Below are 15,971 nucleotides of genomic sequence, written 5' to 3' on the forward strand. Positions count from 1 at the left end.
GTTTCCCCATCCTGCACACCCCCCCCCCCCCCCCCACCTGCTTTGATCTCCCTGTCCAGCTTGCTCCCCCTCTCGCCACTTTGCACATCTTATTCAAATCAACACTCCATCTCTGTGCTCCCTGTTTTACTGCCCACACCCGTTTCTGCTCTATCTGTTCCGACCCTCATTCTGCACTCCCTGGTGGTCATTCCAAGTTGATCGCATGTAGCAACTTTTTGCTGCTGGTGCGATCAACTTGACGCCGCCCTGCTATGCTAAAAAAGTATCCTGCAAAACAAGACCAGGGTCAGACCTACTTACCCTGTGCGATGGATCCAGCGACGAAGGTCCCGGGATTGATGTCAGACATCCGCCCTCCAAGCGCCTGGACGCGCCTGCGTTCAGATCTCCACGCCCGGAAAACGGTGAGTATCCGCCCCGGAACGCCTCCCCGCTGTCAATCTTCTTTCGATCACACTAGCGATCACTTTCTTCTTTGTTGTAGCCGCTCGCTGGGCAACGACGTGCGTGCGCATTGCGCACACCGCGCATGCACAGTTCCGACCCGTTCGCACCACAGCGAAGAACCGCTGCCTGCGAATGGGTCGGAATGACCCCCCCTGTTCCCAGTCTGCTCTCCACATTTTGTCCCCGGTCTACAATCCCCATTCTGCCTCCACACCTTTTCAGCACTTCCCATTCTGTCCCCCACTCTGTTCTCCCTGTTCTGCTCTACTCTCACTTTACTCTGCTCTCCTACCCCTTCTGCTTTCCCACTTCGGCTTCCTCTTCTTTCCCCCACCCCCATTCTGACCTTACCCTCCCTGTCCTGTGCCCCGTCGTCCTGCTTTCCCTGTTCTGCAACCCCCCCCCCCTAACTCCCTCCCCCGCTCTCCACTCCTTGTTCTGCCCACCCAGCACACAGGGCACAGTCTTTGGCAGCTCCAGAGCTCAGTGTATTCACTGAGCAGCCTACCTGTCCAGCCTCTCCCTGTCTCAACCCCAGAGGCGTAACTAAGAGGGTTGAGCAGGGCACGTGCCCTGTGCACCGTGGAAGGCATCGTACCTGCTCGGCCCCCCATAGTTAACTCGCCCGCTGCCCACCGCCGCCGTCATTGTGCTGCTGCCAACAACAGAGGGAGGAACTTGGAAAGGGCGGAGACCATGAAGAGTATGATCCCCCGTCCTCCCCTCATCCTCTGCTCTGCATGCACCCCCCCACACGAATAACGGCTGCAAGTAGCGTGTGTCAGCCGCTGCTCCCTGGCAGCCCACTAGACACCCACCCGACCAACTCCGCTACTGACCTCGGAGCGGTTCGGTCTCTGTCCCCCAGGCTGGATGCCGCCGCTCTCCCCGCTGATTCTCGTCTTCTCCCTCCCCACCCAGGCGGCCGCCGGAGCTCTTCTTACAGGTAAGCGGTGGGGGCCTGGTCCATGGTGGGTGTTGGTACGGTGGTGCTTCCAATGGGGGTTCCAGGCTGCACTCTCTCCTGCATATCTGTCCCTACACCATGCTGCCTCTGTCCCTACTCCATGCTGCCTCTGTCCCTACTCCATGCTGCCTCTGTCCCTACTCCATGCTGCCTCTGTCCCTACACCATGCTGCCTCTGTCCCTACACCATGCTGCCTCTGTCCCTACACCATGCTGCCTCTGTCCCTACTCCATGTCCCTACTCCATGCTGCCTCTGTCCCTACTCCCTGCTGCTTCTGTCCCTACTCCCTGCTGCCTCTGTCCCTACACCATGCTACCTCTGTCCCTACTCCATGCTGCCTCTGTCCCTACTCCCTGCTGCCTCTGTCCCTACACCATGCTGCCTCTGTCCCTACACCATGCTGCCTCTGTCCCTACACCATGCTGCCTCTGTCCCTGCTCCATGCTGCCTCTGTCCCTGCTCCATGCTGCCTCTGTCCCTACTCCCTGCTGCCTCTGTCCCTACTCCCTGCTGCCTCTGTCCCTACTCCCTGCTGCCTCTGTCCCTACACCATGTCCCTACTCCCTGCTGCTTCGGTCCCTACACCATGCTGCTTCGGTCTCTACACCATGCTGCTTCTGTCCCTACACCATGCTACCTCTGGACATATTCCATGTCCCTACTCCATGCTGCTTCTGTCCCTACACCATGCTGCTTCTGTCCCTACACCATGCTACCTCTGTCCCTACACCATGCTACCTCTGGACCTATTCCATGTCCCTACTCCATGCTGCTTCTGTCCCTACTCCATGCTGCCTATGTCCCTACTCCATGCTGCCTCTGTCCCTACACCATGCTGCCTCTGTCCCTACTCCCTGCTGCCTCTGTCCCTACACCATGCTGCCTCTGTCCCTACACCATGCTGCCTCTGTCCCTACACCATGTCTCTACTCCATGCTGCCTCTGTCCCTACTCCATGCTGCCTCTGTCCCTACTCCCTGCTGCCTCTGTCCCTACACCATGTACCTACTCCCTGCTGCTTCGGTCCCTACACCATGCTGCTTCGGTCCCTACACCATGCTGCTTCTGTCCCTACACCATGCTACCTTTGTCCCTACACCATGCTACCTCTGGACCTGTTCCATGTCCCTACTCCATGCTGCTTCTGTCCCTACACCATGCTGCTTCTGTCCCTACACCATGCTACCTCTGTCCCTACACCATGCTACCTCTGGACCTATTCCATGTCCCTACTCCATGCTGCTTCTGTCCCCTCTCCATGCTGCCTCTGTCCCTACTCCATGCTGCCTCTGTCCCTACACCATGCTGCCTCTGTCCCTACTCCATGCTGCCTCTGTCCCTACTCCATGCTGCCTCTGTCCCTACTCCCTGCTGCCTCTGTCCCTACTCCCTGCTGCCTCTGTCCCTACACCATGCTGCCTCTGTACCTACACCATGCTGCCTCTGTCCCTACACCATGTCCCTACTCCATGCTGCCTCTGTCCCTACTCCATGCTGCCTCTGTCCCTACTCCCTGCTGCCTCTGTCCCTACACCGTGTCCCTACTCCCTGCTGCTTCGGTCCCTACACCATGCTGCTTCGGTCCCTACACCATGCTGCTTCTGTCCCTACCCCATGCTACCTCTGTCCCTACACCATGCTACCTCTGGACCTATTCCATGTCCCTACTCCATGCTGCTTCTGTCCCTACACCATGCTGCTTCTGTCCCTACACCATGCTACCTCTGTCCCTACACCATGCTACCTCTGGACCTATTCCATGTCCCTACTCCATGCTGCTTCTGTCCCTACACCATGCTGCCTCTGTCCCTACTCCATGCTGCGTCTGTCCCTACTCCATGCTGCCTCTGTCCCTACTTCATGCTGCCTCTGTCCCTACTCCATGCTGCCCCTGTCCCTACTCCATGCTGCCTCTGTCCCTACTCCATGTCCCTACTCCATGCTGCCTCTGTCCCTACTCCCTGCTGCCTCTGTCCCTACTCCATGCTGCCTCTCCCTGTCCCTACTCCCTGCTACCATATAAAACTAGCATAACTTGCTCTACCTGGCGCAATGTGTATAGAACACTAACTGGTGCAATGTGTATAACGTGTTCTAGCTGGTGTAATGTGTGTAACGTGCTCTACCTGGCACAATGTGTGTAACGTACTTTACCTGATGCAATGTGTATAACGTGTTCTAACTGGCGCAGGTGAATGTGTATAACGTGCTCTACCTGGTGCAATGTGTATAACGTGCTCTACCTGGTGCAATGTGTATAACGTACTTTACCTGGCGCAATGTGTATAACGTGTTCTAACTGGCGTAGGTGAATGTGTTTTCACGGCCCATTTTCAGTAGCCACGCCCCTTTTCTTCGGGGGGGGGGGGGGGGGGCGCCATTCGTAATCTTGCCCTGGGCTCCAAAAACCCTAGTTACGCCTCTGCAGCTGGATATTCAACAGTGCTGAGAGCCTCCGGACCTCGCACCCCCTGGAGCTGCAATACACCGGCAGAGGACACCCATCCCCCTAACCCCGCGTAGCCCAAAGCCGGAGATCGGCAGCATGTTGAACGCGGAAGCAGAAGCCGCTTGTTGCTGGTCAACATGCTGCCGATCTCCGGCTTTTCGCTCCGCACGTGCCTTACAGCCCGCACCCTCGGCTGTTGATATCCGGCATGCTGCCCCTGCTGCTGGCTTTCCACCCGCCCGGTTCGGCCACCCAGCTGGATGGTGAGTGAGAAGGGCATCTCAGTGCCCATGGTTTAATACATATCCCTCTTCGGTAAATGGCCTCTGTGGTAAATGGTATTAATGCTTACCGTGGCGGTAAGCATTAGTACATCCTGCCCACACACACAGACTGCCCCACCCCCTTACTTACACACACACACACACACACACACACACACACACACACACACACACACACTGTAGATTACACACACACAGACTGGCCACCCCCAAACCCCACACACACCCACTCAGACTACACACACATTCTCATACTTTCCCCTCCCCCACACACACTGGACTGCACAAATTGACACACACTCACACTGTCCCACACACATATGCACTCACACTGTCCCGCGCACCCCCCCTCCTCTCCCGACAGTAAAGTTTAAACTGCTGTCTGCTCACCTGCACCTCCGAGGCCGCGCACCTCCGAGGCCACGCACGCGCACCTTCGAGGTCACGCAGGCATACACACGCACGCGATATGGAGACACTGCGGGGGGGGGGGGGGTAGGGGGAGGCTCCTAGCTGCCGCTGCCTGTACAGTGTGACAGGCACAGCAGCTGGGGAGACAGGGAGAGCGCCGCGGGTAGCGCCGGCAGAAACCCTGTTGCATGGGGCGAGCGGGCCGTGCAGGTGCCTGTGGCACCCCCCTCTGCTGGAGCTGCCACGGCGCCCAGGGCACGTGCCCTGCTCGCCCCATGCTAGATACGCCTCTGAGTGGCAATCATTTACAGTGCAAAACCAGGTTGATCTTGCTGTGTAAATGATTGCCACTTTAAAAAAAACTGCAAAACCTTACCAAATCTTTCACTTTCTGAAACTAACTCTATTACATTTGGCCCAAGATGTTACCCATTGTTGCCTGAAGCGGCAATAAGGCCTGACAATTTTCAGGGTCCCCTCTGCCACCAATGAAAAATAGGCCCATAACTTCTCCCTTTGGAGAACGGCTTCAACCCAGGTTGCTGTGCAGTGTGAACAGGTTGCCGGGTTGATGCGGCCCGTTTCCCGTTCTGTATGGCGGGCGGCTCTTGCAGATCATCTGATCTTCAAGCACCGCCTCCGCACACGTCGCCGCTGACATCACCAACCCGCCAATATGCCGTGATGGGGGGCGCCACTGTGAAATGGGCCGAGGCGGGTCGCACCCTGGAAGCAACTGTGTACGGCTCCCAGGTGCGACCTGCGATATGCGGTGTGAAAGGGGTTTAACAAGCGCGAATCCTTCACTAACCATCAAAGAACGGTACTTGCAGGACCAGCAGAGATTACAGAGCTATCCAAGTCAGTAACAACACCTTACCTCAATACATATGTATCAATAGCATCTGCTAAGTTCCTCATACTGTGCATATCTGATTATTTGAGGTGGAGAGGTGGTGAGGAAGTGAAGCAAAGGCATGCACAAACATGGTTCATTCTGTAAGACTGAACTCACAACTGTAATGGCACATAGATCGTGGTTTATACTTAGAATTTGGGACAATTAAGAACATCCTACCTACCGGTTACAAAGTCAAAGTCCACCTACTCTACAGGGTATGATCACAATTGGTAAGACCTCGCAGGACAAAATTATATATAAAAATGTCCACAATATACAAAAGTGTCATAAACAAAGGTAACATGTACTCACTTGTAGGATACAGCTCATTATATCAGACGCAATCTTTGCATGTGGAGTGTCTTCATCTTTTGCCGCTGCTGTCAGGTTGTGCTCCAAACACGACTCCCATAGTGACACAAGAGCTTTACCATGTTTCTCTATAGACTCGGTTTCCCTAATTGCTGTTGTGATCCGGGTTATACAGATTTCTACAACTGCTTGATTGTTGTCATTAGTTTGATAATCCTATTTAAAAAAAAAAATAATTCCACTTCATGTCTATATATTATGAATCTTAACTAAACATAACTTTTACTGAACAGTGTATATATTTCATGTAAGATTTAACAACATGACAATGTGCTTTATGGTTTGCATTAATATTGCTGGATTATTCACATGCTATAAAATCATATTGTCATTGCTACTCTATGGTTGTGTTGTCATTGTTAATCTATTGTCACACAAAAAAGTAACACTAAAGGCTACTTCATGTTTCAAAGTGAAATAATAGTTTTTGTATGCACATTACTAATTCATAGTAATGTGATCGCACAATGGGGGTAATTCCAAGTTGATCGCAGCAGGAAATTTTTTAGCAGTTAGGCAAAACCATGTGCACTGCAGGGGGGGCAGATATAACATTTGCAGAGAGAGTTAGATTTGGGTGGGTTATTTTGTTTCTGTGCAGGGTAAATACTGGCTGCTTTATTTTTACACTGCAATTTAGATTGCAGATTGAACTCACCACACCCAAATCTATCTCTCTCTCTGCACATGTTATATCTGCCTCCCCTCCTGTGCACATGGTTTTGCCCAACTGCTAAAAAATTTCCTGCTGCGATCAACTTGGAATTACCCCCAATGTCAAAATTATACTGTACTGTAGATTCCACGCTGCATGGTCTATATTCAGTCAATTCATGCAACAATAATGCCCTCTAGTGGTTTAACATGAAATGTATTCCGTGGCAGGACAAAAATGCTACCTAATAAGTTTTACAAGATTACATTTAATACTAAAGCCAAAATTCAGAACTTGCTACTCAATGGTAGAAAGTGACTGTGACTTGTATGTGAAAGTAACTAAACACCTGTAAAGCAAACATGCATAACTACACACACATACTGTATTTTTTCTTTATTGACAGAGCACACATGAGTGTGGTGCAAGTAGTTCCACCTGAAGGACACAAATGCTAGTTTATCTAAGAACAGACCAGGAACAAGTTTTTGCAAACAGCTTGCTAACAGAGGCCTAACTGTTTGGGTTTCTGCTTTATTTTACCCAGCTGGAATGGAAAGTGATCATCCCCGCCCCCTTTCTTGTACCGTATGTTGCTTTACAAAGCTGATGTCACCCTAGTTCAAAGGTCAACAGAATAAAGGGGACAACTTGATATGTGGAAATAATATTAGTACAAAGGCTGTGTGAAAGAAAAAAAAAAGCCAAAATGTATGCTTTGCCCATATACTTGCTTTTAGTAAATTTTTATATACAGTATGTAAATATACACACGGAGCGATATAGCTGAGCGATTTTGACTATATAGTCAAAATCGCTCAGAAAGTTAGTGCATATCGCTCAGCGATAGCGATGCGCATCCCCGCCAGGTCGCTATCGCTGCTAAAAATAGACTGTGCAGGCAAGTCAATTTTGGCTAGGTCGCTGGGAAAAAAAGCATCCCCTTGCTTAAATGAGTTAGCCAAAATTGCTCATAGCCAAAATTGCTGGAAAAGTTAGTCAAAATCTCCTACTGCCAGTTCAAGGGAAATCGCTCAGTCAAAATCTCTCATAGACAAAATCTCTCTACACACGGTGAGATATTTTCTTTCGATTTTGACTATATAGTCAAAATCGCAAGAAAAGTTAGTGCAGATCGCAAGGTGAAAGTCACCTTGCGATCCCGATTCGATCCTGATGCGCTGTCCCGCCAGGTCGGCATCGCAAGAAAAGATAGACTGGGCAGGCAAGTCAATCCTTGCTAGATCGGTGTACTATCTAGTTCATCTCACATGTCAATGACATCTCACATAAGCCAAAATCTCACATAAGCCAAAATCGTCAGCACACATAGTCCATATCTCAAGAAAAGTTAGTCAAAATCTGTGCTATCTGGGCTCCAGGGAGTTCAAGGGAAATCGCAAGTGAAAATCGGGCATAGCAAGAATCTCACCGTGTGTACACACCCTAATACCCAGTGGTGCTAGTAGAGAAATGTTCTTAGTGGTACTGTGTGCGTGCCCCAAATGCCCCAAAATGGGTGTGGCCACATGCCACATGGAGCATGGGAAATGAAAATATGGGCATGATACACATATGGGGGGCCAGATACACATAATATATGACCCCAATAGCACAGTGCCAGATACACATATATGCCCCCAATAGTGGAGTGCCAGATACACATATACCCCCAGTAGTGCAGTGCCAGATACACATATGCCCACACGGTGCCAGATATGCCCCCCCCCCCAGTGCCAGATAAAAATATGCCCCTCCAGTGCCAGATACACATATGCCCCCACAGTGCCAGATAAAAATATGCCCCCACAGTGGCAGATAAAAATATGCTCCCATAGTGCCAGAAACACATATGCCCCCACAGTGCCAGATAAAAACATGCCCCCAAAGTACCAGATACACATATGTCCCCAGTACCAGATATGCCCCCATAGTGCCATATATGCCCTCACAGTGCCATATACACATATGCCCCCAGTGCCACATATGCATATGCCCCCAGTGCCAGATACACATATGCCCCCTGAGTGCCAGATACACATATGCCCCCAGTGCCACATATGCTCCCCCCAGTGCCAGGTAACATGCTCCCTCCCCCGCTCACCGCTGCTGTGCTGTGTGTGAGGCCAGGAAGGAGAGCACAGCATGCGCCTCTCCTGTGTCCCTCCTGTGTCTCCGGCGGTGGCATGTCTCTCAAATGAGGCGCCGGTTCGTGAGCCAATCAGAGCTCGCGGACCGGCAGCCAATCAGGAGCCGCAGCTACCAGTCCATAAGCACTGATTGGCTCACTAACCGCCGCCTCATTTGAGAGACACGCCGCCGCCGGAGACACAGGAGGGACACAGGAGAGGCACATGCTGCACTCTCCTTCTCGGCCTCACACACAGCACAGCAGCGGCTGCAAGCATGGCAGTTGGGCCGCCGGTACTGCGTACCGGCTGGCAATTTCTTACCGGTATGCATGAATGCACATCCACCTGGGTTTTTGTTATGTGTGAACATAAACGACCAGGGTCGAAGCCCCAGGTCCAGAGACCCTTCTCTGTACCAGGTCAGATTGAGACCTGGGAATTTCCTGAGTTGATAGATACAGATATTTTTCTGCTCTTATGTTTGAAAGGGGCATAAATGGCAGCAGGCTCTGCCTCTGAGTGCATGCCTTTTCATATTGTGGTGATATGGGGTAATTAGCTCAGTAGACACAGCTTTTCCAGGTAAATAAATGAAATGGTGCTTTACTAGCTACATAATAACTGAAACAAAGAACAAACATCCTAGCCACATGCAGGGCACTATCTCACTGCTTGGCCCCTCTCTACGTGAGCAGCTAGTTGTCAGGTATCAGCATTCAGTGATGTCTCACTTACCGGCGTGCTGGTGTGCAGGCCTCCGGAGGTCACGGCCCCAGTCTGTGGCTGTATGAGCATCCTGTCTGCAGAGCGCAGTACCCACTATTGTGGTGAACCCCTAAAGTCCATTCTGCGGGTGCCCTCCTGTGTACCGGCCATCTGTACAGAATGGGCGCCACCATGACACTTGCGGTCAGCTGACCGGAGAGCACCCAATCCTGCGCTGTGATTGCTCACATGATCCAAGTATCCAATGACTGCTGCACAGGGGGTATAAGTCCAGAGCATCGGCTCAGTCTCATCACCCTGGACAACGTGTCGCATTGCTGCATAGCGTCTCCTGGTTCCAGTTTCCAATCTCCAGTTTCAAGTTTCTAGTCTCCAGTTCCAATCTCCAGTCTCCAGTCTTCAATCTCCTGTTTCCAGCGATCTCCTATTTCTGGCATCTTCAAGTGATCTCCCGATTCCAGTATTCCTGTGGAACTACAGGTCCCAGCATTTACTTCAGCTCCAACTTCTGCTACAGTCAGCTTCCACCTTTTGCAGTAAGAGACTTTCTTCAGGTGCTATTCATTATCCTCACCTGTGTATGGTTAACCTGCATTCAGCATTGTGCTATGGCATCTGGCACTTAATACAACCACTTCATATGTGTCCTGCTTAAGGGCCGTACACATATAAAGATCTGCCACCGCGCTGCCCGATGGCGGATACGGCCGACTGGTGACCCGGCGGCAGGGGGGCAGTGTCGGGGCCGCACATCGTTCATCACTGGTGCCTCCACACTCAAAGATATGAATGGTATCTCGTTCAATAATGAACGAGATTGTTCATATCTTTGAGGAATATCGGCCAGTGTGTAGGGTCTATTAAACTTGCTTGGTTGTGGACTTTGCATTACAAACTGACTGTGTGGAGTATCGTTGCTGGTTTCCAAACCAACTGTGGGAGTAATCACCATCTGATTGCTGTACTAGTTTCCAAACTAGTTCATTGCCTGTATTTCATTGCCTAATTACTGCACTGGTTTCAAGACCAGCTAAATACCTGTGACTATTTATTTCATCGTTGTTAGCATTTCATGTACCATTCATCTCAAGTTTTCATCTGCTTCAAATACTGTTTATACTCGTGAGCATTTAATAAACATCATTGCACACATGCGCAGGAATCTCTTACAGCCTCCTCGGTTTCTCCATCGCACCACCGCTGACCCACTAGTGCCCCCTCCGGGGACAGACATAACCACATATCTGACAGTTTGTCCAAGGTCCATGGACCCGGATGGTGGTCAGAGTGTGGGAGCAGTGGCTCTTCAGAACTTAATCTCACGACTTGATGGTACAGAGGCTGCACAACAGCAGATCATACAATTTTTACAAGAGATGTCTTCTCGGTTGGATACTTTACAACAATCTCTGCCAAGTTCTATTGTTCCTGCTGCACCAGCGACTCCAGTTTCCAGTGCCACAGCTTCAGGCTCTCCCGCTGCTCCTGGTTTAGGATCTCGTCTCCATCTTCCTACACCAAGTAAATTTGATGAGAATCCTAAAACCTGTCGTGGATTCCTGAACCAATGTGAAGTTCACTTTGAATTGCTGCCGCACAATTTCCCTACGCCCAGAACCAAAGTTGCATACATTGTGTCTCTCCTGACTGGCCCTGCCTTGAATTGGGTTTCCCCGTTATGGGAGCGAGTTGATTCACTGCTAAACAACTTCTTTGATGAGCCTGGGTGTACAATATCAGCTTCCTCTGATATCCTCCAGATTCGCCAGGGAACACGCACCGTGGGACAGTATGTCATCCAGTTCCAGATATTGGCGTCAGAGGTTGAGTGGAACAATCAAGCGCTGGTTGCGGCATTCTGGCACGGTCTCTCTGATCGTATAAAAGATGAACTGGCTACCCGAGATCTCCCAGAGCAATTAGAATCGTTAATTTCCTTGTGTGTAAAGTTGGATCTGCGTTTACGCAAAAGAGCAAGAGAACGTTCTCATGGTGATCCTCGCAAGCACCGAGCTATGCCTCAAGTACAACCTTCTCCCTTTACTTCAGATGAGCCTATGCAAGTGAATAGGTCCTGATTAACTCCGGAGGAGCGGTCAAGAATATTACGGGAAAGACTCTCTGTACTGTGCTGCTGCTGGTCACATGATTGGTTCCTGTCCGTTGCATTCGGGAAACGCCAGGTCCTAACTTGCAAGGGAGGAGTCAAGTTAGGAACCTTATCCAAAGCTCCTTCTTCTTGAGAATTTATCTTACCGGTAACTTTGGAAACACAGAGTGGATTACATGTTTTCTCAGCGTTAATTGACTGTGGTGCTGCTGGGAACTTTATTACACAGGCTGCAGTCGATAAGATCCGTCTTCCTGTCTCAAGGTTGTCTCGCACAGTCTATCTCACTGCTGTGGACGGTAGTCGTATTGCTGAGGGGTCCATCAGTCAGCAAACTAAGCTCGTGGTCCTAGGGGTGGGCTTTCTTCATTCTGAGCTCATTGAACTTTTGGTTATTCCTAAACCCACCTATGAGATCGTGTTGGGTATGCCTTGGCTTCAACTTCACAACCCTCAAATCGACTGGTCTACATTACAACTCACAGCATGGAGTTCCTCCTGTTTCCATTCCTGTTTAGCTCAAGTTCGTCCTGTGAGATCTTCGGGGTTGAAAGCCCAGTGTGAAATTCCTGAGGCCTACAAAGAATTTACTGATGTCTTCAGTGAAAAGGCCGCTGATGTTCTGCCTCTCCATCGGAAATGGGATTGTCCCATCAATCTGGTCCCGGGGAGAATGCCTACTAGAGGATGGACATATCCTCTTTCCGTTCCAGAAACTCAAGCCATGAGTGAATATATAAAAGAGAATCTACAAAAAGGATTCATTCATTCTTCTTTATCTCCAGCAGGGGCAGGGTTTTTCTTTGTGAAAAAGAAAGACGGAGTACTACGTCCCTGCATTGATTATAGAGCATTAAATGAGATTACCATCAAAAACAGCTACCCCTTACCGTTAATCACGGAACTGTGTGACAGAATTAAGGGAGCCAGTATCTTTACCAAATGAGATCTTCGTGGGGCATATAATCTCATTAGAATCCGGAGTGGCGATGAGTGGAAAACCACTTTTAACACCCATGACGGCCACTATGAGTATCTTGTGATGCCCTTCGGATTAAGTAATGCCCCAGCTGTGTTTCAGAACTTTATCAATGAAATATTTAGAGATGTTCTGTATAAATACGTGGTAGTTTACCTTGACGACATTCTGATTTTCTCTCAAGACTTAGCCTCTTACCGTCAACAGGTAAAAGAGGTCCTTCAACGCCTACGATGGAATCATCTTTATGGGAAGTTGTCTAAGTGTACCTTTGAAGCTCCTTCGATGCCCTTCTTCGGGTATATAATCTCTGGTTCAGATCTTCGAATGGACCCTGTTAAAGTGGAAGCAATAGAGAACTGGTCGCTCAAGTCTGTTCAACGTTTTATTGGCTTCGCCAATTATTATAGAATATTCATTAGAGGATTCTCTACTCTGATAGCCCCAATTACTTGCCTTACATGGGAAGGCACAACTCCTTCTCAGTGGTCAGAAGAAGCTCTGGCTGCTTTCCAAAAGATTAAACAAGCTTTCATTTCAGCTCCTGTGTTACAGCAACCAGATATCAACAGACCATTCAAGTTGGAAGTGGACGCCTCAACAGTTGGCGTTGGCGCAGTGTTGTCCCAAACCAGCGATGATGGTAAGACTCACCCCTGTGGGTTTTTCTCCTGTAGCTTTCTACCTGCTGAGATAAACTACGCCATCGGTGACCAGGAGCTCCTGGCAATCAAGCTGGCCCTGGAAGAGTGGAGGTATCTTCTGGAGGGCGCAAAGTTTCCTATTGCCATCTTCACCGACCATAAGAACCTTCTTTATTTGAAAGCAGCGCAGTGTTTAAATCCTCGTCAAGGAAGGTGGGCTTTATTCTTTTCTCGTTTTAATTTCAAGTTACAGTTCTGTCCTGGTTCTCAGAATGTTAAGGCAGATGCCTTGTCACGCTCCATGAGTTCCATGGAGGAATCTTCTGAAGAAGAATCTCATCCAGTTCTCGATCCCGTAGTAATTGCTTCCACAGAAGTGTCTCCTGTTCCACCTCCTGGCAAGATGTTTGTTTCTCCTGAGCTTTGCCCGAATCTGCTGTCGTGGGCTCATATTTCTAAGTTTACCGGACATCCTGGGGTCCTAAAGACTTATAAGTTTTTGTCTCAGTCCTATCGGTGGCCTCATATGAAAGCTGATATTCAGGATTTCGTGGCTTCGTGTCCCAAGTGTGCCCAGCACAAAGTTCCTCGTCAGTCTCCTGCTGGTCAACTGTTACCTAACTCTATACCAAGTCATCCCTGGTCTCACCTGTCAATGGATTTCATCTCAGACTTACCTCCCTCCAAAGGGTATGATACCATCTGGGTAGTGGTTGACAGATTTTCAAAGATGGCCCATTTTGACCACTCATGGGGTTGCCTTCGGCTCCAAAGCTTGCACAAATATTTCTACGTGAAATCTTCAGGTTACATGGACTCCCAACGGAAATTATATCTGACCGTGGTGTTCAGTTTGTGGCAAGATTTTGGAAGGCCTTATGCTCTGCTTTACAAGTTAAACTCAAATTCTCTACAGCATATCACCATCAAACGAATAGGCAGACCGAAAGGGTAAACCAAGAGCTTGAAACCTTTTTGAGACTTTATATTTCCTCATCACAGGACGACTGGGTAGATTTATTGCCTTGGGCAAAGTTTGCTCATAACTTCCGCTACCATACAGCCACCAATACTACTCCTTTCTTTGCAGTTTACGGTCAACATCTCAGAGTTCCAGATTTCCAAGATCTTGCAGTGGTTGATGAGCCTGCAGCCACTTCAGCTCTTCAGCAGTTCTCTCAGGTTTGGGCAAAGATTCATCTTTCTCTCAAGAAAGCATCTCGACAGTACAAGATCTTTGCTGATCGGAAAAGCTGAGCAGTTCCCAGTTTAAAGCCAGGTGATAAAGTCTGGTTATCTACTCGTAATCTCCACCTTAGAGTTCCCTCTATGAAGTTTGCTCCGCGGTTTATTGGTCCGTTTCCAGTTGAACGAGTGTTTAATCCAGTGGCTTATAAAATGAAATTGCCTCCTTATTTGAAAATCCCAAACTCATTTCATATCTCTCTCCTTAGACCCCTGATTCTTAACCGTTTTCAGAAAGCTCTTCCAGCAGCTCCAAGAATCCAGACTCATCGGGGTGTTGAGTACGAGGTGGAGAAGATCCTGGACTCACGTTGTCTGTATGGACGTCTACAGTACCTGATTGACTAGTCTGGGTATGGCCCTGAGGAGAGGAGTTGGGTTTACGCCACTGATGCCCATGCTCCACGGTTTGTCCAAGCTTTTCATAGACTCTTTCCTTCCAAGCCTCGTGGGTGTTCGGTGCCCACCAATAAAATGGTGGGCACTACTATTATGGTGAACCCCTGAAGTCCATTCTGCGGGTGCCCTCCTGTGTACCGGCCATCTGTACAGCATGGGCGCCGCCATGACGCTTGCAGTCAGCTGCCGGAGAGCAACCAATCCTGCGCTGTGATTGCTCACATGATCCAAGTATCCAATGACTGCCGACCAGGGGGTATAAGTCCAGAGCATTGGCTCAGTTTCATCACCTTGGACAACGCGTCGCATTGCTGCATAGCGTCTCCTGGTTCCAGTTTCCAATCTTCAGTTTCCAGTCTCCAGTTCCAATCTCCAGTCTCCAGTCTTCAATCTCCTGTTTCCAGCGATCTCCTATTTCTGGCATCTTCGAGTGATTTCCCGGTTCCAGTATTCCTGTGGAACTACAGGTCCCTGCATTTACTTCCGCTCCAACTTCTGCTACAGTCAGCTTCCACCTTTTGCAATAAGACTTTCTTTAGGTGCTATTCATTATCCTCACCTGTGTATGGTTAACTTGCATTCAGCATTGTGCTATGGCATCTGGCACTTAATACAACCACTTCATATGTGTTTCAAGTTGTCTCCTGCTTAACCTTGCTTCATTGCACATGGGAAGGCAGCAGAAGTTAGCCAGACACATGGGACGGGCTACTTACTGTCTACAGAGTATTCTTTAAAATTATATATGTTAAACATAACTCTATGGTCACTATTGTATACAATTATCATGGACTTCCAGCATGAGAATTTCTCAGCCACTAGTAATATATTTGTGATATAGGTGATTTTATTTACAGGAGGATCAAGCTCACCCTGACATTTGATTTTGCAACAATTGTGTCACATCTCCAATGAATTAAATTTGCCAGCTAAAAGTGATACGTTTTGTGCTACAGTCTATTTTCACTTACAGGAGGATTGAGCTCACTCAGGCACCTGAACATCTGTGGCCACAAAATAAGTGCAATAATCTACGTGGAGCCTTTCTCTCTCTTCTTTCTCTTCCCAATAGGAAACAGATAATTACTTGCAAAATGTTCACATAATAATATCTACTGTTTATTGGAGGATATATCCATCAGTTCTTTTCCTGATTGTTTAATCTCTAGCTTGATACCGATTGATTATACATCCTCGCCAGGTCTGTTTTGTTTACAGGGAATAATTGTTTGCAGTACGTTTGAA

General features: G+C 49.1%; 1 protein-coding gene across 2 annotated transcripts in view; it reads right to left on the reverse strand.

The window, feature by feature from the left end:
- The window catches only part of VEPH1 (ventricular zone expressed PH domain containing 1), a 988,289-nt gene that overhangs the window by 939,944 nt on the left and 32,374 nt on the right, over positions 1 to 15,971 (reverse strand). For both annotated transcript variants that reach the window (XM_063916128.1, XM_063916129.1), the window contains exon 3: positions 5,777 to 5,992. In XM_063916128.1, the coding sequence (XP_063772198.1) occupies positions 5,777 to 5,992 (216 nt within the window). The remainder of the gene's footprint in view (positions 1 to 5,776; positions 5,993 to 15,971) is intronic.

This window comes from Pseudophryne corroboree, chromosome 4 (assembly GCF_028390025.1).
Source record: "Pseudophryne corroboree isolate aPseCor3 chromosome 4, aPseCor3.hap2, whole genome shotgun sequence".
Lineage (NCBI taxonomy): Eukaryota > Metazoa > Chordata > Amphibia > Anura > Myobatrachidae > Pseudophryne > Pseudophryne corroboree.